General features: G+C 37.0%; 1 protein-coding gene across 1 annotated transcript; it reads right to left on the bottom strand.

Moving 5' to 3' along the window:
- Positions 1-1,309: 1,309 nt before the first annotated feature.
- LYSMD3 (LysM domain containing 3) lies at positions 1,310-14,758 on the bottom strand. Its single transcript, XM_006730683.3, has 3 exons — positions 14,559-14,758; positions 10,298-10,560; positions 1,310-4,975 (listed from the first exon to the last, which is right to left on the bottom strand). Exons 2-3 carry the CDS (start codon positions 10,550-10,552, stop codon positions 4,313-4,315), a joined length of 918 nt encoding a protein of 305 aa, XP_006730746.1. The 5' UTR covers positions 10,553-10,560; positions 14,559-14,758; the 3' UTR covers positions 1,310-4,312.
- Between the last annotated feature and the right edge of the window lie 6,849 nt (positions 14,759-21,607).

Here is a 21,607-nt window from a genome sequence, read left to right as displayed (position 1 = left end):
ATCTGCCTTAAGTGCACTGTCTTCCCCCTTTGGAAGATCTTTTTGTAAGTTTAAAGTAGACTAACTGTTGAGGACAGGGAGTATTTACAGGTTGCTTTACCAGCATGAATCTTGTCTTTCTGGCTTAAAATCTCAGAGACTGTGAAGTTACTTATTCCATAAGAAAGTAAACTTTAATGCAGAGATAGCCTCCTGTATATAAAAAAGTACTTGAAGTGTCTTTACAATTGCTATATTAACAGGCCAAACTGTTTCGTTGCTATATGCTTATTTTCCTGTTTACACATTAAATTCTTACAAAACAAAGTTGTGTCCTTTTGTTTTATATAAACATGGTTTATTTTGAACCTACTTAAATATGTTTGAGAAAACAGATTTGTTAATACAGATTTTACATAGTAAAATAACTTTATTTACTGAGCAAGTATGACAGTTACCAAATATTCTTCAATAAACCACCCACAAAAGAAAACTCTAGATGATTAAAGTCATGTTAACAAATTAAGAGATTTGGCAGACAGTGTAATATTAGTATGATCACTGGTATCGGGAACTGACTTACAGTGGATACAAGAGAATGCTAAGAAATTTGGAAGATCTTGTTAACCTTTCCATCCCCACCACATTCAAATGTACAGTGTCAATGGCTTTGCCTCCATATGCTTAAAGGCTCTGGAGTTAGTAAAAACTTATTATTAGGGGCGTCTGGGTGGCTCAGGTCATGATCCCGGGATCCTGGGATCAAGCCCCACATCAGGCTCCGTGCTCAGCGGGAAGCCTGCTTCTTTCTCCCTCTCCCTCTCCCCCTGCTTGTGTTCCCTCTCTCGCTGTATCTCTCTCTCAAATAAATAAATAAAATCTTAAAAAAAAAAATACAACTTATTATTTAAAAAATGAGTTTAAATACAATTTTAAGGAAAAAAAATTGTATCACAATTCCTCCATTAAATAAATAAAAACTTCAAACAACTTTTTCAATTCTTTTTGCTACCAGTAATTTTGAAAAATATCCTTGAAGTGGAAAGGTGGTTTCATGATAAAATTTACATATAGAGCACAACTTGCTAAGCAGCCATGGACCATGCCTTTTAAAGTCTTCTTCCCTGATATCGAAGAACATCCAAAGAACATCCATCTGAAATTTGTTTTCATTTATGTCCTATAAATAATCCAGTGGATTTTCTGTATAACAAGTGAGAAATATGAATTGGTAAACCTTTGGCAGTTCTATCTACCTTACATAGTATCTCTACATCAAACAGTTTAAAAGAGGAAAAAGTTTTGCTTTTATTCAATTAAATTCACCAGCTTTCATTTTAGACTGAATAATAAAATAGAAACTTTATTACATTTTGCATATCTTTTAAAATACGAAAAATAAGGGCAGAAAGTTTTAAAAACCAGTTTTACAGATGTACATGCTAACAATGTTCTACAATTCCATTTTGCCTTTGTATAAAATACATTATACAAAAGATTTATAGATCTGCATACATAAAAAGAATTAAATAAAGCATTCAGATATTTCTATGATATAACAGTGCAATATGCACATACTTAGAAGAAAAATACTGATTTCCTGAGCAACGTTGTTCAAATTCAAAATTCAAAATAAGAATGATGCCGATCATAACGCACCATTTAAATAACAGACTTCTAAAAACTCTACCTTTACCCTGTAACGCTTTGACTGGATCCTTGCTTCATGATATTTCTGAAACATCCTTCATATTCCCAACTAGGTAATTTTAGAAATAGATACCTTAAAAAGAACTAATTAGTAAGTAGTGGGTCATTTAAAGAATTTTTGCTGAACAAGCGAGTTCAGAAAAAGAAAAGCTTTAAAAAACACAAAGTCCTTTGGAAAAGTTCATTTAACATTAGTCTTCTTTCTAATTCTAATGTGGTCAGCAGACTATATAATCCATTTTACCCTATCTTTTGAAGAGATGAATCCCATAATTTTCTAGGAGTAGGAGGGCAAAAACTTTAAATGGCATTCAATAGTTCAAAACAACCTTAACCATTTGTACCCATCGTTAAAAAAAATAATCTGCCCTAAAAATAGCAAATTTTTCTTCACTTACAAACCCAAGTTTTTAAGTGAACCAAATGCAATGATTCACAATTGTTAGCATATATATAACATATATACCTTCTAATGTAAAGCATCCAAATAAATTCAAATAAGGGTTTCAACATATTTAAAATGCACAATATCAAATAATAACTCAATATTATTAAGTTTTACAAAGTAATTATTTGCTACAAATTTTGATGTATATTAGTACTTTTTAAAAGGTAAAATTATTCTAGATCTATTAAATGCTCAGGAAAATTTTTTTTAAATGACCATTAAAGATTAGAATCTAAAATTCTATATATATGACATATATATAGAATTCAAATATATAGAAAAAGGAAACTGCCTGATTGTGTCATAAGGATATGTTATATTTCCTTTGCAAAAGAGGACACACTGCAAGACAAAAATGGTTTTTAATCAAATACATAGTACACTTCACTACTTTAAGTTACTTATTTTGGAAATCAGACCTATCACAATTTCAAAGTAGCACTAGCAAAAAGGAATCACTGACTGTAATTTCATCAATTTGATGTAAACAAAGTTCTTCATTCTACCCTAAAATAATCCAATCATTTTCCTTCCCTAAAACTTGATTTTTCAGCAGGCATAATAAATACAATGTAAACTGACCAAGTTAACACTGAGTGTAAATTAGAATGATCATACCTTTTTTCCAACATGCCAAGGCACATTAAAACAATTTTTAGAATTCCAAACTAAAAGAGTTACTCAAAATATGATTTTGCTACAACTTCCATATTAACACTTTTCATTAATTGTCTAAGGTCCTCTGATACATGCAAGGGCTTTAATGTTTGACTTCTTTGTCCTGTTTCTTATACTTTGCTCCTGAAAGTATACATGAAACCTCATTTACCATATGTACTTATTCATCCCCCCCCTTTTTATTAAATCAATACTGGAGTTGGAAATACAAAATGACTGATCAAAACCTGAAACATTAAAAATTAGGAAATAATGCCCAGAAAATGAGGTGATATTATATAACTTAAGGTACATACTTTATTATACACAAACAGGCAATCCAGACTCTACCAAATCTTTCTTCTAATGAATCATTTGGTTACATTTTTAAAACACATACTTGAAGAAATTAAATGATGGAAATCAGTATGCAAATGATGCTTATTTAGCCAGACTGTCTGATCCCCAGCAAATCTTAGGAAGTAGCACTATCAAGCCCTTTTGGCTGATCCACACACCTGTGGCTCTGTTCCCCAATCTGATGCTATAGTTCAGAGGGAAAAAAAGGTCTAAGTTGGACATTTTCTCTTTGAAAAATATAGGTTAACGGATCAATAAATAATTTGTCTGTTAGTGTTAATACAAAAGGTCTCTTGTACCTTTGCTTTTGCTTAATGAACCACTTTCTCCAATAGACCTGAGGCAGCCAAAAATCGTTTTAACCCTATGAAGTTTTACTTGATAGTGAAGGTGGAGACGAATTTATATGGCCTAGGCCATATAAATTGAACCATCTGAAATAATCCTTAATTTTAACTCTAAAAATTGTATTAGCTTACATAAAGTAGTATTATAAGGCATTAAATGTAATTAAGGCATGTTACTGCATGTAACACAGCAACAAATTATCACAGTATGTAGGGATTTATTTCCTAAATAATGCAATTCATATAACACTTTTCATTAAAGAATTACAAAAGTGCTTTCAAATAACAGAGGCAAATATAATCACTTAAAAAACAGAAGCAGAGGCAGCGAGCTTTAAGAGACAAAGATTACTTTTAGGTCTTGACCTAATCCAGTGTTCTAGTGACCAAATGGCAACTTCCTAACCATAACACATTATTTTGGGGGCTTATAAATTTTATTTTGCTTAATATATTTAACAATAACCTTAAACCAAAAAATAATTACTTGAAAAATAAAATTTAAACATAACCAGGCTTGAGTAGGAAAAATGATGCATTTTCCAAGTTAAGAACTTCCTAGACCCATCTTTAAATTCATTTTTGCTTTAAGCACTGATACAAGATATAGATTTACAACTCTCAATATCAACAACTAGCAACTGTAGGAATTTATACTCAATCTATTTGCAACTGGCTCCAAAAAGAAGGGTGAAAAACAAGAGCATCTTCAATCTCCCTAACTTCTGCCTTTAAAGTGGTTACTGAATGTAACTGATTCACCACACTCCAGATACACATGATCATTAACACTGTAATTATGAGCTAACTGCTATGTTTTGTGTTGAGCAGCAGGTGACTGAGAATCTTGACGGTATAGTTTATGATCATGTTGGCCAAAGGGTATTCCTTTAGTTGGACCAATTCCATTTTCCACTTCTCTCTGTTGTGATGGGGGTGTCACTCCTGAATGCAAATGTGAAGAATCCATTGTTGAATGGTGACTAACATCCACTTTAGCTAAAATTTCATAATACAGCAAATAAAATACTGGCGTTATTATACCTACTATCAACATTATCACTACAGCTGTCCACCACCCTATTCCCCAGTCTGCTCCATAATAAGGATCCTTACGTTGAATGTTTTTATTATCAGGTTCAAAACGTATTTGTTGTGCTGTTAAAGCAGATACCACCTCATTAAGGTTCTCTCTTTTGGTGTCTGTACATTTTACTATTTGTTCTATGTCTCGATCTACTTCTTTTAAAAAGTTATCAGCTGACTCAGTGGAAGAAAGAGAATCATTAGCTGGCAAAATTTCCTGTTGTTCTGGAACATACTGAACAGATGAAGGACGTGAAGCCTGTCTTCCTTTTGGAGGATAAAGTGTTTCAGTCAATGAACTAAACTTTTTAACTGGAATTTTGATAGACCTAAGGGCAAAAAAGTCTTGGTCGCTGATGAGATTGTTAACCCTCTTGATATCTGCTACCTGTTAAAAAAAAAAAATAAAGCAACATTCAACTGAATTCTCCATCAAAACAGAGGTAATAGTCATTCATCCCAGTTACTTTTGGAAGGGGGAAAAAAAAAGTTGAGCTTAGTTATTAGCAGTATAAGTTATCACACCCAGAGAGATTTTATTTTGTGGATGACAGTTCTACATCAATTTTTGATCTACCAGTCTTGAGAAATCACTAATTACTTTTTACTATCACCCATGTATTATTAACACTAATGTTAGGTATTTAAGTAGATTCTCGGATCCTCTGATATTTCTCTTTGTACATCATGCACAAATATCACGCTTTCTGTTGTTTGTAAACAATTTGGGAAGAAGGAACGATTACAAATATTTATGTTCTTTCTTTCAGTCTGGCAATTAAAGTGTAGGCAAATGTCAACTTACCCAACTAAACCTACCGTATTTTATCAAAACTCAGATGCCATCAATTCTAAGATGTGCCATTATTTTACATATCATTAAGGGGGGAAAAAAAACCCCAAAACACCAAATATTGAGAATACCACCACTCCAATTTCAAAGATGTTAAAATGTGTGAAAAAAAACATGCACCTTAGAATTGGTAACATAATTTATCTCCCTCATTTGCCTTCTGATGATATTTTTTCCGAACTTCTCAGTGTTCATGCACTGTTCAATTACTCCCAAGATCGGTCATTATTTATAAGCTTTCCCTATAGATTATACGGTCCTCAACCTGTCTGTATATCCTATCCATCTGCCACTGTCAAGAGGGAGAGCATGGGAGTGTTCCTCAGATTACCAATTATAATGATAAGCTCTCCCACCATCTTTAAGTAATCAGTCCCATTCTTGATTTCTATCAATGCTTTAACCTAAGCCCTGATCATTTATCACCTGATTGATGTCAGAGAGGCAAAGTGAGTCTAAGGATAAAACTTTTCTGGCTTGGTCAACTCAATGGATAATGATATCATTTCCTAAGATACGGAACACTCTGGAGGGAGAAAAGAAAATAAACACAGATTTTATACATGTTGACTTTGAGGTGACTGAAATATCTAAGTGGAAGCTATCCAACAGACAGTTAACAGGTATGTCTGAAATTTGGAAGAATGATCTCAGGTAGAAATATAGATTTGTGGATTACCAGCAAAAATGGTAATTAAAGTCACAAGAGTAGACAGATTCTCTAAAAAAGGCTGGGAGAAAAAGGTGACATATGAAAGATCTCTGAGAAATGCCAACATTTGAGGGGTATATTGAATAAGAGAATCTACAAAAGAGATTAAGAAAGAGTGGCTAAGGGGCGCCTGGCTGGTTTAAACAGGAAAGTGAGTTCGAGCCCATGTTGGGTATAGAGATTACTTTAAAATAAAATTAAAAAAGGAAAAAGAAAAAAAAAGAGTGGCCAAGAAAGCAGTATATGATGGTGGTTAAAAGTATGGACTATCTGGGTTTGAAGGACAACTCTGACAATTTTCAAGCTATATGATTTGGGGCAAGTTATTTAACCTCTCTGCAATTCAATTTTCACATATGTAAAATGACAGTAGTAACACTACCTATCATATAGGATTTTGCAAAGATTAATAAATTAAAACACATGAACATTTAGAATAGCGATATACAGTGTTATAAAACCTATAACATTTAATATTTTATATTTATATTTAATATATTTGGTATAATTAAATATTACTAGCAGAAAAATCAGAAAGATGCAAAATCAAGGAGATCAAACAAAGAGGGTTTTTAGGAGTGGTGAACTGATCAACTGCAGATTTCTGATCAAGTCCACTGAAGAATGAGAATTCCTGGAAAAATCAGTTCCCTGGAAGTATATGTGTGGGAGAAGGATGGAGAGAGGACTAAGGAGTAACTAGATGAGACAGTAAAGAAAAAGGGTGCTTTCAAGTTTTACAACCTCAAGACTGTTTTTTTCTTAAGGCAAATGAAGAGTCATTGACAAACCCCAAAGTCTGACCCTATTCTCTTCAAATGTTCATTTGTTTGGTACTGTCTATTCTGACTAATAACTACTCCATACTCTTTCTGAACCAGGCTTCCAAGTTTTAGTAGTCTACCTCGGTTCTCACTCTGAATATCCCTATATTTTCTTTTATACTAACTTCCTTGGTTGCATTTGGGATTCCAACCTTGGACCTTCTGTCCTCTTGTCACTGTGTTATGACAGGCATATTTTTAATAATTTTTAAAACTAAGTATAAGAAGAAAACAGCACTAAGTACTCGATTTTTAAAGTGATAAATCCTTTTGTAAGGATCATCCTTTTTGCTGGTTGAGCTCCTGGCAAAAGGGAGCACTGCTTAACTCCCTAACTCTATTCTATCAATTTTCCCTACTGTGGACAATGCCTTCTTTCCTCTAATGCTAAGCTAACCGCCCTTTCATCATTCTTCATTTTAAATGAGGTATCAGCTGATACATTTTGTGAATACCCCCAAATGATTTTCTGTAAACTTCTCTAGCCTTACTACACATATTTTAGTCTAAACCCTGATCACCTTCACTTGAATTATTCCACTAACCTCTTTATTGGGTCCCCTCCAACTCACCAGCAGGTTTCCCTACCATTTTGTAGCACTCCTTAAAACTTTATAATGGTGTTCTTACTACATAGATCAAACTTCTCCTCAGTTATCTCAACGTGCTTCTTCCCATTAGTCTATGCCACTCATTTGTGGAACACCTATTAAATTTCGTCTGTTGTTCCCCTTATTTTCTCCTTCCACATCACTGTCGTATACCTTTCTCGTCATATACTCATACAGTCATATACTTTTTCCTTTTCACCTCATTGGAAATATGACCTATTTTTAATCATTCAGATGGCATTTCAAATTTCTCTTTTTCTAAGACAATGTATCAGGTTCTTTAAGGAAAACCCATGTCTTTCTCTAACAAAGCTACTTGACCACACTCTTCTCTTGGACCTCCACCTTAATAATTTTAGCTTTCCCCCTAATTTTTAAATCTTGATTACTTTCTATCAACTTTCTAAAGCACATTCTGTAACTTATTTCTCTACTTTCTAAAGCACATTCTGTAACGTCTCTACCAACATGTATTCACATGGTTATTTACACACGTGGTTATTACACATTATGACCTAATAATAGTGTTGCCATACTTGAACAAGTTGCAAAAAAAAAAAAAACCTCAAATCCAGCTCTTCTTACCTCATCAAGAAATGTGTTTCAATAAAATACTTAATTAAATTTTTAAATAAAAATTTGTCGTATCTGTTTTGATCAACTGAAGTGCAGTAAATTCAGAGAGAAATAATACACAGAACTTCATGGTCACAGGAAATTTTTTAAAATTCAATTTAAATTTATACATATTTGTATAAATAAATTTATAAATATATATGTTTCTATTGCAGAGAACTATAATAGGTAACCAATAAAAGGTTTTCAAGTACAGAAACATAAAAGACTGTGGGGGAGGATGAAAATATTAATCAAAGAGAAAAAGGAAAGATAAAAATTTCACACTCTTAAAAAAGCGCGTATGGGGCGCCTGGGTGGCTCAGTCAGTTGAACATCTGACTCTTTGCTTTTGGCGTAGGTCATGATCTCATGGGTCATGAGATAGAGCCCCATGTCCGGCTTCAGGCTCTGGGCTCCATTCAGGGGCAAGGCTGAAGGTTCTCCCTGTAGCCTCCTCCACCGCCCCTCCCCCCACTCGTGTGCTCTAAAATAAATAAATTTTTTTTTTTTTTTTTAGTGCATAGAAAGAGTATTCTAACAGTCATATTTTTAAATATCAATATTGACAACGTTCTGGAAATTATATCCTTTAAGTCATTAGGAAGTATTTAAGCTCACTTTAAAATGTGCAAGGAGATACACAATACATACATTTCAAAATTCGATTGGAAGTATGAGAACAAAAAGTTTGAAAAAATGTTCTAACAGTTTCCAGATCAATGTGTTCACATGAAAAGATTCCATGCTAAGGAGGCAAGACGGACATAGTGATACAGATATAAAACGGGTTTAAACAGAGTTTAATATTATTAAAATAAAAAATATACCTTTCCTTTTATCTATCAATCCTACTTTTGGGAATCTATTCCACAGAAATAAAGGTACCACCATTTAAAGATATAGTTGTGATGATATTCACCACACACTTCAAAACGTGGGAGAAAATCCTGACTATGTGATAGGAGAACCGCTTAATAATTATGGCACATCCATACTATGCAATACTAGATAGCTATATAAAATGAGTTAGATCTGTAAGACAATGAGGGATGTCCATGATATACTAAGAAAATGAAAAAGGCAACTTGAAGCATAATAGGCATAGTATAAACAAATTTTTATTTTGTTTTTTTTTTTTTTTTCATTTTTTTTAAGATTTTATCTATTCATCTGAGAGAGAGAGAGCACAAGCAGGGGGAGAGGCAGAGGGAGAGAGAGAAGCAGACTCCCCCGCTGAGCAGGGAGCCCGATGCGGGGCTCAATCCCAGGATCTGGAGATCATGACCTGAGCTGAAGGCAGATGCTCAATCATCTGAGCCACCCAGAAGCCCCTACACCAATTTTTAAAAACAAAATCACCAGGGGTGCCCGGGTGGCTCAGTCGGTTCTCCCTCTGCCTCCTGCCCCCTGCTCATGCTCTGTCTCTCTCTCAAATAAATAAATAAAATCTTTTAAAAAAGATAACAAAATCACCAACACCCCAAGTATTTTATATATAATATATATTTATGTATCATATGTATATATTTTTTTTTAAAGATTTTATTTATTTGACAGAGAGAGAGAGAGCATGTGAGAGAGCACAGGCAGGGGGAGAGGCAGAGGGGGTGGGAGAAGCAGACTCCCCCGAGCAGGGAGCCCGTTGCAGGGTAGTCCCAGTCCCAGGACTCTGAGATCATGACCAAAGCCAAAGGCAGATGCTTAACTGACTGAGCCCCCCAGGCACCCCATATGTACAGTGTTTTTATAAGCACCAAAAAGGTATGGAAAGAAACACACCAAAGTGTGTTATTTCAGGAAGTTGAGGCAGAGAAAAATTTTCTTTATGTATTTCTATATTCTCTTACAACTTGAGTAAGAAGAAAGATAACACAATTGCATCTTTTCAATACTAAAAACAGAATCATGGATTTAGAAATAAACAGAAATTCAAGTATTCACTTAAAAGTGTAAAAAGTTAACAGCTACCAACATAACACAGATTTCTATGGAAAGAAAAGGAAAAAGATAAAAGAGCACAGAACTTATTTCAGTTTGTGCTAATGAACAAATTATTTTGGATAGCATTATGCAAAATCAAGTGAAAACTTACCGTACAACAGTACTGAAGGGCTATTGCATTTAAAGTATCTCCTTCCTGTATATCTTTTGTTAATACTATAATGTCATCAAGTCTATCTCTTGATGTACTTCTTCGGATTTTCTCTTTTCCTCTGGATCGAAGCTCATACACTTCAGCATCCTCCTCCAACACATCACTGTCTGTACAATTTCCAAACGCATGTACTTGACCACTTGAATGAACTCCTGGAAGAGGAAAACTACGATTCTGATGTCTCCCTGCCATGTCAAAATCTGAGGAGGAAAGAAGAAAACTTTGGAATGTACCTGATCCATTTACCTGAGTTACATGAATCTTATATTCAGGACACTTTAAAAAAAAAAAAAAGATTTTAATTATTTAAAAATTTAGGTTAAAGTTTTATAGATGTTAAAGTACAATTAATGTATCTGGTGGCAGAGACAATGGGACAGGAGGAAGAGGAAATCCATTCTTATAGACCATATATCACAAAACGTGGAGGTGATAAACATTTTCACAAAAGTAAATTGCTATTTTTTTTAAGGTCAAAAAACTAAGCTCCACTTATCCTGAGTATATGAATAAAATTAGGAAATATTTTTGTATTATGTATTAAAAACCTGTGATTGTATATGTACAATTTATAGTTCTGATGGACTCAAAGTATATGTTTTATATGTACAAACACAACACTTTAATGAATCCAAATATTCTGGCTTGTTCTGCATTTTAAGTGCATGTGGGATTAAAATATCTTTTGTACTACCTCTCTACCTCCCTGCATCACACTGACTTATTTTTTTTTTTACCTCAGGATTTATATTTAGTACAGTATGTGCCTTCTATGTAGGTCATAATTTTGCCCTCAACCAGGGATTCTTATTCCTGAGATGCTTTTCACTAACCTTTATCAAAGTCCTCATCCAACTCAATTTATGGTCCATAAAGACTTAAGAGATTTTAGGGGCGCCTGGGTGGCTCAGTCGTTAAGCGGCTGCCTTCGGCTCAGGTCATGATCCCGGGGTCCTGGGATCGAGCCCCACATCGGGCTCCCTGCTCGGCGGGAAGCCTGCTTCTCGCTCTCCCACTCCTACTGCTTGTGTTCCCTCTCTCACTGTGTCTCTCTGTCAAATAAATAAATAAAATCTTTAAAAAAAAAAAAAAAAAGACTTAAGAGATTTTAGGTCACTACATTCATTTCTACTTTAGAAAAGACACTCTAAGACTGAACACTGACTTAAGTTAAAAGCATACATCAATGAATACTTTTTGTTTACTTATGCACTCTCCACTCACCTTCAAGTTGACCTGTTCTCATTAAAAACAAACAAAACAAAAACATATAAAAACTAATTCCACATTCCCAGTGCTAGCTTCATATTAATTGTTTACATAAGAAAGGATAGTAGATTGCTTTCAGTTATTGAGAAAGATGGAAAGAAGTAGACAAGTACTAAAAGGCATTCTGGAGATAAGACTTCATACTGTGACTTAGATATGAAGAGAGGTAGGAAGTTAAGGATCATGTCAAGATTTCTGATTTGCATCACTGAGTAAATGGTGATGCCATTCTCTAAAATATGGAACACTGGAAGAAAAGCGGGGGGAGGGGTGCTGGACTATGATTATAAATTCCTCTAAGAGAGCCCCAAAGAATGTCAAATAGCCAAATGGGTTATATAGTCAAATTCAGAAAGGGTTAGAAATATAATTTCATGGTTCACGTGCATAGGTAGAAACAAACTGTGTTGGTATAGATGAGATTACCTAAAGAAAGTACAGAATAAGGGGCCAAGACTGAGCCTTGAAGAACTGCTACATTTGGTATCTGAGTGAAGGAAAATCAGCCTGCAAAGAAGCTAGAAAGAGATATACAGAAGAGGAAGAAACCATCAAAATACTGTGTAATGGAAGACAAGCCCAAATGGCATCTTTTTTTTTAAGATTTTATTTGTCAGAGAGAGAGCGCACAAGCAGGGGGAGCAGCAGGCAGAGGGAGAAGCAAGCTCTCCACTGAACAAGGAGCCCAATGCAGGACTCGATCCCAGGACCCTGGGATCATGACCTGAGCCGAAGGCAGTCTGCTTAACTGACTGAACCACCCACCCAGGCGTCCCTCAAATGGTGTCTTAAAGAAGGACTTAGTTCAGTTGTAAATGCTACAAATACATTTACAACTGAAAAGAGTGAAAAAGAGAAAACAAACATAAACCCCCCAAAAGTCTGAATTTGTAATATGGATGACAACAGATTACGTTCTGCGTGTAGGCACATACGTATATAATTTATGGACTATTTCATATCATTGAATCCAACCCCTGAAAACCAGTTTCTGACCCTGCTCTACAGCAACACTTGCAATGCTTTAAAAACTCAAGGGTTTTTCTATTAGGATAACATAGATAACTAATAACTATATATTAAGCAGACTATTTCGCCCATCCCCACCCCCTATGGTGCTACTATTTATTACCATGAACTGTGATTCCTCAATTCACAGCCACCAAACTAAAGAAAGCTATCCACATTTTTCATCTCTAAAGATTTTATTTATTTGACAGAGAGAGAGAGATCACAAGTAGGCAGTCAGGCAGAGGGAGAGGGAGAAGCAGGCTCCCTGCTGAGCACGGAGCCCGATGCGGAGCTCTATTCCAGGACCCTGTGATCATGACCTGAGCCGAAGGCAGACGCTTAACCGACTGAACCACGCAGGGGCCCCTTCACATTTTTCATCTCTAAAGCAGTTTTGAAGTCCTGGTCACACCTATTCCTTCATGGAGTTCTAACCAAGTGACAACTCTAACAAGTTTAAAGGTTAATCTTGTTTTAATACCATAATAAATTAAAGATGCTTTATTTTTAATTCTCAAAAAGTTGAAAAAGTATCTCACCTTCACCTAAAATAGGTAACAGTTTTATTTCCACTTACTTAACCAAGTCTTTTCTATCTTGTGTTTTTAGTGTAGGAAATGTCTGTGAATCCTGTGGAGTTGTGGGCAAAATTTTATACTTATGTACATTTTTCTGGGGGGGGTATTTGTTTTCCTGTTCTCAGAAGGGGTCCAGGTTTTAAAAAGTTAAGAACCACTTAATATACAGCAATTTACATGTGGCTATACTGACCCATTTAGACTTTTTTCCCTATTCTAATAATTTGTTCTTAGAATCCCAAACTGGCTTAGAACAGCTGAAATTCACTGATCAATGCCCAAAGCCATTTCACGTATTTATGTCAAACCTTCTCCATGGTACATTGCTAAATAATACTTAAAAGACTAGAACTTCATCTCACTATCTTTTCACTCTCCTGTGTAATGAAATGGAGGCAGAAGAATACCACAAGCTGGATATTGTTTTTGAATAATCAAGAATTGGTTGTGCCTCCAGTCAAAGTGGAAAGCTAGACTCAAGCAGATAATTAATTACCTAAGCCAACCATACAGATTAGAAAGTACATTGTATTCAAGTCATCTGGCTCAATTTTCTTCAACCTATCTTAATTCTTAGAGTAGGAAAAAAGCATGAATCCCCTCTTAAGAAAACTGAAAAAAGCTTGCATGCTATCTAGATTACAAAGAGTCGCAAAAATTACCAATGGATACGTTGTTAAGGCGTTCATCAGCTCACTCTGATGATGACTGAAAACTGAAACTGAAAATGGTTTCCCAAACACCTTCATAATTTGTAGGAACAGTTGTTGGGTGTTTCGCTTTGCCTTTCCTTAAGCAAGAGCAATAAAAGGGCCATAGGGCACAAGCTAGTTCAGCACTGAGACAGTCTCACAGGGACTGTATCCGCCAGGGCCAATTCAGTTTTTAAAAACTTAAATTCTCTCCCTCTCCATTCCACACACCTAGTTTTTTTCATTTCCCTGTTTACTCCCTGCAAAGATCTCGGATTTTTATGTTACACCATCACATGGTGGACAGTGCTGACGAGAAGCCGTCAGCATTTATTCAACACAATAAGTTGTGGCGAAAACATAGTGCTTAGGTTGTAAATGCGCTGATCTGGGAATCTGGCAGGTAGGAGTCCTTCCTCTGAGGCTCAGTTTCCCCGAGACTGTAACGAGGGGCTTCAGTGGGCTTGGTCGCGAAGGTCTTCCCTGCCTCGGGGTCTCCTCCATGCAGGCCGGGATCCGAGCCCTGCCCGGCCGCCCCGGCTACACCTGCGGCCGAGGGCTCCCAGCCATCTCCAGCGAGGGCGCAGCTGGGGCCCGATCCCGCCGGCCCGGACAGGGACACCCCCCATCTCTCGCCGCCATCTTTACCTGTTCTGTTAGCAGCGGGGACGCAACAAGGAGCCGGCTGCCAGGTCCGCCGCCGCGGCTCCTGTCCCGGGCAAATTCATGACCAACCCTCCGTTTTTGGCAGCCCCCGACCCCTGCCGCCACCGCAGCCAACGTCTCCGTCTTCTGGGCCGTGCGCCGCCGCCACGTCCGCAAACCTGCCGTGCGTCATCGCGTCAAGTGGGCGGAGGTGGGAAGGAGAGGGGGAGGAGGAGGAGGGCAGAGGTGGGAAGGGGCGGGGAAGGAGGCAGAGGGCGGGGACGCGAGGTGGAGACCAGACCCGGGAGCTTCCCAACCACTGGCCCACTCCGGGCGCGCAGGCGCAGGGATGCCTCAGGGCCCGCTGGCGGGGGTCCGAGTTACAGCCCCGCCCCTGTCTCCTCCCCCTCTGCCCCACCCCTTCATCCACCGGGAAATAGCTCGGAGGACGAGGTCCGGGGTCTAACCCCGCTCTCCAGAGTGTCTGGAGCGCTGAGCCTTTGTCCTTCGTCCACACAGTGCTGGCCGACTGTCTAGAAAATACGCGGCGGTGGGGGTCGGGAGGAGGGAGGTTCTTTTTGACGGGAGCTGTTGTACATTTCTTCTTGCTCTGCATCTGGAGGTTTCTGTAGGGTGGAGAAGGACGCCGGAAGCTCAGTGTTGACGTCCATGTTTTAGCAAATTATACTGTGCTTACTAGTTTTCCTGCTGAAGCTTCTAGACTTGCAGAAGAGGCAAAATACTGGAAAGAAGTCTTTGGCTGGCGGGGTACGGTTGCTTGTCTTTGTGTTTATAGGTGAGGAAAGTGAGCCACCTAGAGTCAGGCCCTGGGAAATGTTTGCCCTTGGGCTTTGGTTCTCAGGCTTCCTATTCCCAAGGAGACGAGGCTGTCTACAAATTAACTCACTTGGTTTTGGAAGGCAGCTATGCTCACCACTATACCACCAATGCTGCACTAACTCACTTGGTTTTGAAAATTAACTGAAAGTCACTGGTAGTCACTGTTAGGGGCTGTGAGATAAGTTTGTTAGATAAACTCATGACTTCATATATTATTTTTCTCAAAGTTACTAAATGAGGTTGATAATGTGTTTGAATTTCTGTAAATGATGTAAAGCGTTTTAATGATGTACTTAATGTTTCTCCGGTGTTGACGTCCGGAGACTTCGCACTTTGATGACTGTGCTGTCTTATGATGATATACATGTTAGACCCAAACAGCTGGGATGCAGAGTGCAGAGCACTTTTCAGAATATCTGAATATTTATGCATCATGAAGACCTTGAAGCTCTGTTTTAAATTACTTTCAAAGAGTGTGTTTTTGTTTGCTGGGAAGTGCTTCAGTAGAGGTTAGGAATCCTGCACCGCAATTTTTTTCTTTTATTTAAGGAGATAGGCACTGCAGTCCACAATGCTACAAAAAGAACTGCAGGAGAAGACTTTTTTTTTAAGTTTGTTGTCGCTGTTCTGTGTGCTGTTGCCCTTGTGACACCCGTCTGTAACTATTTATCACTGAGACATTTTCTCATCAGTAGACAAAAGATATATTCCCTACTTGATATGTAGGGCTTCAGCTGCTCAGCCTTCATGAATGTTAATGTGAATACAACCTTCTTTCTGCATGTAGGTTACTTTTCTTATTTTAATATAAATAGGCGGTGGAATCCATGTGAGAGCCTGAGTGATAGAATTTCAAGCACTTCTACAACACTGCTAACTGGTTCCTTTCTATAAATTTTTTTTTTCAGTAATACCTGCATGTTCTTGAATTATTTATGTTTAACAAAGGTGCAGTTATTGAACTTTTTATAAAAAGACAATAACAAAACTATATTTTATTATTAAAATATACAAAGGAATCAGTTAGCCATGAATTTTGGCCAAGTTCCAAAAAGCAGACCAGTAGGAACAAGTACTTTGTCTTTGAGAAAAAGGATGTCCCCAGAGCTCAGCAAAGCCAAAAGGATTTTCAGTTTGAGATCGCATCTGACACAGTTTTCATTTAAAGGCCGTAGATGAAAGAATATGTAGTTTCTAGGAATGTGTGTTTCTGTCACTGACTTTCAGGTTTTGTGATTTGCTCCAGAATAAAAACAGTTTTGTAATGAAAGTATAAATTGATGCAACTGGCTAGGAGAGTTATTTGGCAATATCTATCAAAGTTAAATATGCAGTTGAATTATTAAATGGTTAAGTAATTACCTTGGATTCACTCAGAGCTACATATGTATAAAATTTGATGTGTTCAGGAATGTAAGCATTCCTACAGTAATAGCCAAAAATCTGAAAATATTCTAAATGTTCATCAGTAGCAGACTAGAAACTTCTTGTACATTTAAATAAAGTAATGTTAGGTTTTTAATGTTTAACTTCAAAAGAATGAAGTTAGTCTATATTTTCTGATTTATTTATTCATTTACCTAACAAATTTTCTTTAGAGGAAAAGTATATGCAAGACCTTTATTCAAAGCGTTGGGGATACACTGCTTAAAAAGAGTTTCCTTCCTCATAGAGCGTCCATGACTAGTCACATGGAAAAATCTCCAAAGTGTATTTTAAAGAAAAAACAGCAAGTTACATATAAGAGGTATGATGTTATTCCTTTGGAATAAAATTTTAAATGTATATCCCCTATCCCCACCCCTACACATTCATGTATCTATGCAGGGAGATACATTTAATTTTTCTTTCGGGAATATTACTAAAGAAATTTTGAACAGTGGTTGAAAAGTACGAGATGTATCAGGGAAATAAGCAGAAGACTGCCTTTTCTTCTTAGACCTCTCTATATAGGTTGAATTTTTATTACCACATGATTTTATTTTATTAAACAATATTAAAACTGCACACATTTCATTATTAAATAACTGGACTTGTTTTATCTACATTTAACCAATAGTCAACCATCCATCTCTTCTTAATCACTCATGAGTCTGTACTTTTATATTCAAGTAGTGAGTACCTGGAGAAAAGAACCAGATCAAGTCCCTTGGAAATCAAAAATGAAAGGGTAACAGAACACTGAATTCTTTTTACATTTTTTCTTGATTTCCCTCTGCTAGATTTCTTCATCCCTGATCTTTTACTCTTTGCTCCTTCCTATATCCTTTTATCGACCTTGCTTTCTAATTCTACTTTCTAGAAGCAAAACTGGAAAAGACTGTTGTACACTAAGGAAATACTTCAACTCAAATGAATTTAAAATTGTATTATGGGATGAAACCAAAAAAAACTCCCCTCTTCTGTCATCTTCATGATTGAACCTATATAGAGAGAATCTATATAGAGAGAAAATTATTGTGTCTCTTCTCTAAAAGTCCTGGAGGGAAAAAAAAAAGACTGCATGATTTAGATATGTTTTCCTGGAGATGAACGAGATGACCTCCCTAGTTGCCATTTACCCTCTGATTTTAAAACACAGTGATTATCATAATCACAGCTCTGCCATTATGTGGATAAAAGAAAAACCAAGGGTACTTTAAGAGTCCAGAATTGCTTATAAATGCTAGTAAATAATTCAGGGATATTAAATATGATTTGAGAATAAGCATTCCAATGCCTCCATCCATACAGACATTGCTAGATAAAAACTAGTCTCACAAATACTGTTCCTAAATTCATTAGCTAGGTAGTTGGTACATATAAAAATGAATAGTTGCATGTTTAGGATTAAGTAGACTGTAACTTAAATGCTTTGTTTACCATAATCTTTACCATCACTATGGTCACATAAGTAAATTGGTGCAGGTGAATGCCCGAGAAGCTATAACCTGCTTGTTATTGTGCCTTCTTCTCCAAAGACCTGAATGGTCAGACAGAATTCAGTTCACCAAAAGAAAACATTAAAAGAATGACCCACTCTATAGAATTGGGTGCGAGCAGAAGGTGATTATCTGAAAGTGGAGAGTAAGTCAAAATAGAGTCCAGATAGTGGACATCTGTTAGATTTTTTAGGTGTTCAATAGTGTGCTCATGGAGGGACACCTGGGTGGCTCAGTCGGTTAAGCGTCTGCCTTCGGCTCAGGTCATGATCCCAGAGTCCTGGGATCGAGTCTTACATCGGGCTCCTTGCTCAGCGAGGAGCCTGCTTCTCCCTCTGCCTGCCTCTGTCTCTCTCTCTCTAATAAATAAATAAAATCTTAATAAAAAATAAATAAATACTGTGCTCATGGAGTCAGGAAGATTAGGGGGTGGGGAAGCATAAAGGGAGAATGGAAGAGGTAACAATGTCTTTTCATTCTAGCCTGTGCCTCTTAGAGACCACTTCTGTGATAATCCTCAGCTTGACCAACAGTATCTGAAAAACCAAGCTAGAAGTTCAAAAGCAAAACTTCTATGCCCATATAAAGAATCATAGAACAGTGAGCTGTATATGCCTAAACTGAAGTAGTGCTTATCTGACAAAGTATAGAAAGAAATTACATCTATTCAACTGACAAATAATTAGTTAAACACGATTGTGTTTAAGGCCCTATTTTTAGCACTGGGGATATGTGCCCCAAACAAACAGGCCCATATCATGCTCTCATGGAGCTTACATTCTTTTTTTTTTAAAGATTTTATTTATTTATTTGAGAGAGAGAATGAGACAGAGAGAGAGAGCATGAGATGGGGGAGGATCAGAGGGAGAAGCAGACTCCCTGCTGAGCAGGGAGCCTGATGCGGGACTCGATCCCTGGACTCCAGGATCATGACCTGAGCCGGAGGCAGTCGCTTAACCAACTGAGCCACCCAGGCGCCCTGGAGCTTACATTCTTATGGTGGAAGAGAGAAAAATAAAATGAATAAATGAAACATTAGTATGCTAGATGGTGATAAATGAATGGAGAAAAATTAAGTACGGAAGGAGGTTGGAGTGTTTGGGGTGGGGGGATTTGCATTTGTGATAAGGTGGGTAAGAAAAGGCCTGATTGGGGGTGCCTGGGTGGCTCAGTTGGTTAAGCGTCTGCCTTCAGCTCAGGTCATGATTCCAGGGTCCTGGGATTGAGTCCCACATCGGGCTCCCTGCTCAGCAGTGAGTCTCTTTCTCCCTCTTCCTCTGACCCTTTGCCTGCTTGTGTTCACTCTCTCTCCCTCTCCAAATAAATAAATAAATATCTTTAAAAAAAAAAAAGTAAGATGCCTGATTGAAAAGGTGATAGACTGACACAGGCCTGAAGAAAGTATATGAGCCATGTTGAGACCTGGGAGGAGAACTTGCTAGGCAGAAGGAACAACCAAGTGCCAGGTCCCTGAGAGGAAGTGTGCCTAGTGTACTGGAGAAATAGCAAGAAGACCAGCAGGGCTCCCGCGGATTGCACAATGTGGGAGAGCAGCAGGAGATGAAGTTAGAAGGAGCTAAATTGGATGAGACTGTGTAGGCCATTACCAGGACTCAGTTTTAGTCCGAACAAGATGGGAAACCATGCATGGGAGGGTTTTGAGCAGAGGAGAACATTATCTACCTTTGAAAAGGATCACTTAGGACGGCTAGGGTGGAAGCAGGGAGATGAGTAAGCTACTGCAGTAACTCAGGCAGGAGGGAGGTTGCCTTGAATCAGAGAGAATGTCTAATTTGTCCAACTGATTTGGATTAAAAATACTTGGTTTAAAAATATTTTTTCAAAGAACCTAAATTTATGAGGTTGCACAATTTTGGCTTTAAAGATATTTTTCACTGGTTTCTTCTTGTATACTTTGGTTAGTGAGTCTGTCTTTTCCCCCATTAATTCTGAATAAGCGAGATTTACCACCTCAGCAATCACTGGATCTAAGTAAAATTTTCCTTCTCCCTCCTCACTATGTTTTCTTTTATTTACAGTTAAGGTTGTTCCCCCCCCCCCTTTTTTTTTCCAAACTTTAATCTTATCTGGCTTCTAAATCCCTTCTGAATTATTTGAAGCAAAAAATGCCTGCTGACTTCAAAGAGTATTTCACACTTGGATTTACTTGGTGGGGTATAGAGCAAGAGTAGTGAAATCTTTCTTCCTTTCTATGCAGAATAGTGTGTTTGGCAGTGATATATGCTGATCAGTGAGCAGTCTGTTAAGAAGAAACACACTGAAACATTTTTTATGTGCTGTTTTGAAAAGGACTTATTTTCCTTCAGAGTACTTTTCAGTTCTAAATCTAATCTGTTATTTTGTAGGAGAATCAATCTGTATTAACAGGAACTAGATTAACTTCCCTTTTGTTACTTTGTCCTTAAAGTTGTATTAGAGATGTGGTTATCTATAGCATATCATAATGTAAATGAATACTTGACTTGTACAGATTTCTCTATCTTATAGTTTCACTCATTTCATTGAAAGACAAATTTTTTACTACACCAGTCCTCAAAAGAAAATTCCTTGTGTGTTATTCTTGGCTTTGTGAAAAACAATTTATATAGGCCTTATAATTAATGCTGACATAAAAGAAGGCATTAGCTTGAGAAGGAATGATTCTTCGTGTAAAAATAATATGGTTACTCATAAGGCAAAATCCATAAAACTGTTACATAAACTAGTCTTGTAAAATAGATATGCTAGCCCTTCTACTTTATTTGGTCTTAGCAACTGGATGGGATAGAGTCTGGAGGTGAATGTGATGTGAATACACAAAAAGGTTTACAGTAAATTATTGTTTTTTCCTGCCTCATCCTACCTTCCATGAACTATATCCACCTCTCTCTAAGTATCTGCCCTTTAGCCATTAAAATTCTAGTTTCATAAGAACTGAACACAGGGACTGCTGTTCCTGGTTGGGTGTGTGTAATGAGCGCATCCAAATGCATTGCTAAGGGACTGAAAAATTTCATCAAGGAGATTATGATAAGAATAGTAACATCCACTTCTTTCAACATTTCTGAAGTTGAGGCAGTCTGTAAAACTGACATTTCAGTAGCTTTACCAGCTATTGTCCAACTGTGGTCTTGCCAATTCCTGAGAGTCCTTCAAAGAGTCCTGAAGGTTAAAAGTATTTTTGTGCTAATTCTAAGAAGTTATTTGTTCCCTGTGTTATTATTTGCACTCATACTGGATCTGTAGCATAAATCAAGGCAGAAGCACCAAAATGTATCAGTAGTCATTTTA

Source organism: Leptonychotes weddellii, chromosome 7 (genome assembly GCF_054177405.1).
Source record: "Leptonychotes weddellii isolate Sample4059 chromosome 7, ASM5417740v2, whole genome shotgun sequence".
Lineage (NCBI taxonomy): Eukaryota > Metazoa > Chordata > Mammalia > Carnivora > Phocidae > Leptonychotes > Leptonychotes weddellii.
Note: the sequence above shows the minus strand (reverse complement) of the source record. Positions and strands in the feature narration are given on the sequence as shown.

Coding starts and splice junctions, on each gene's coding strand:
- LYSMD3 (XM_006730683.3), bottom strand. CDS start 10,552: ATGGCAGGGAGACATCAGAATCGTAGTTTTCCTCTTCCAGGAGTTCAT. Junction 4,976..10,297: donor CCCTTCAGTACTGTTGTACG/GTAAGTTTTCAC, acceptor TTTTTTTAACAG/GTAGCAGATATCAAGAGGGT.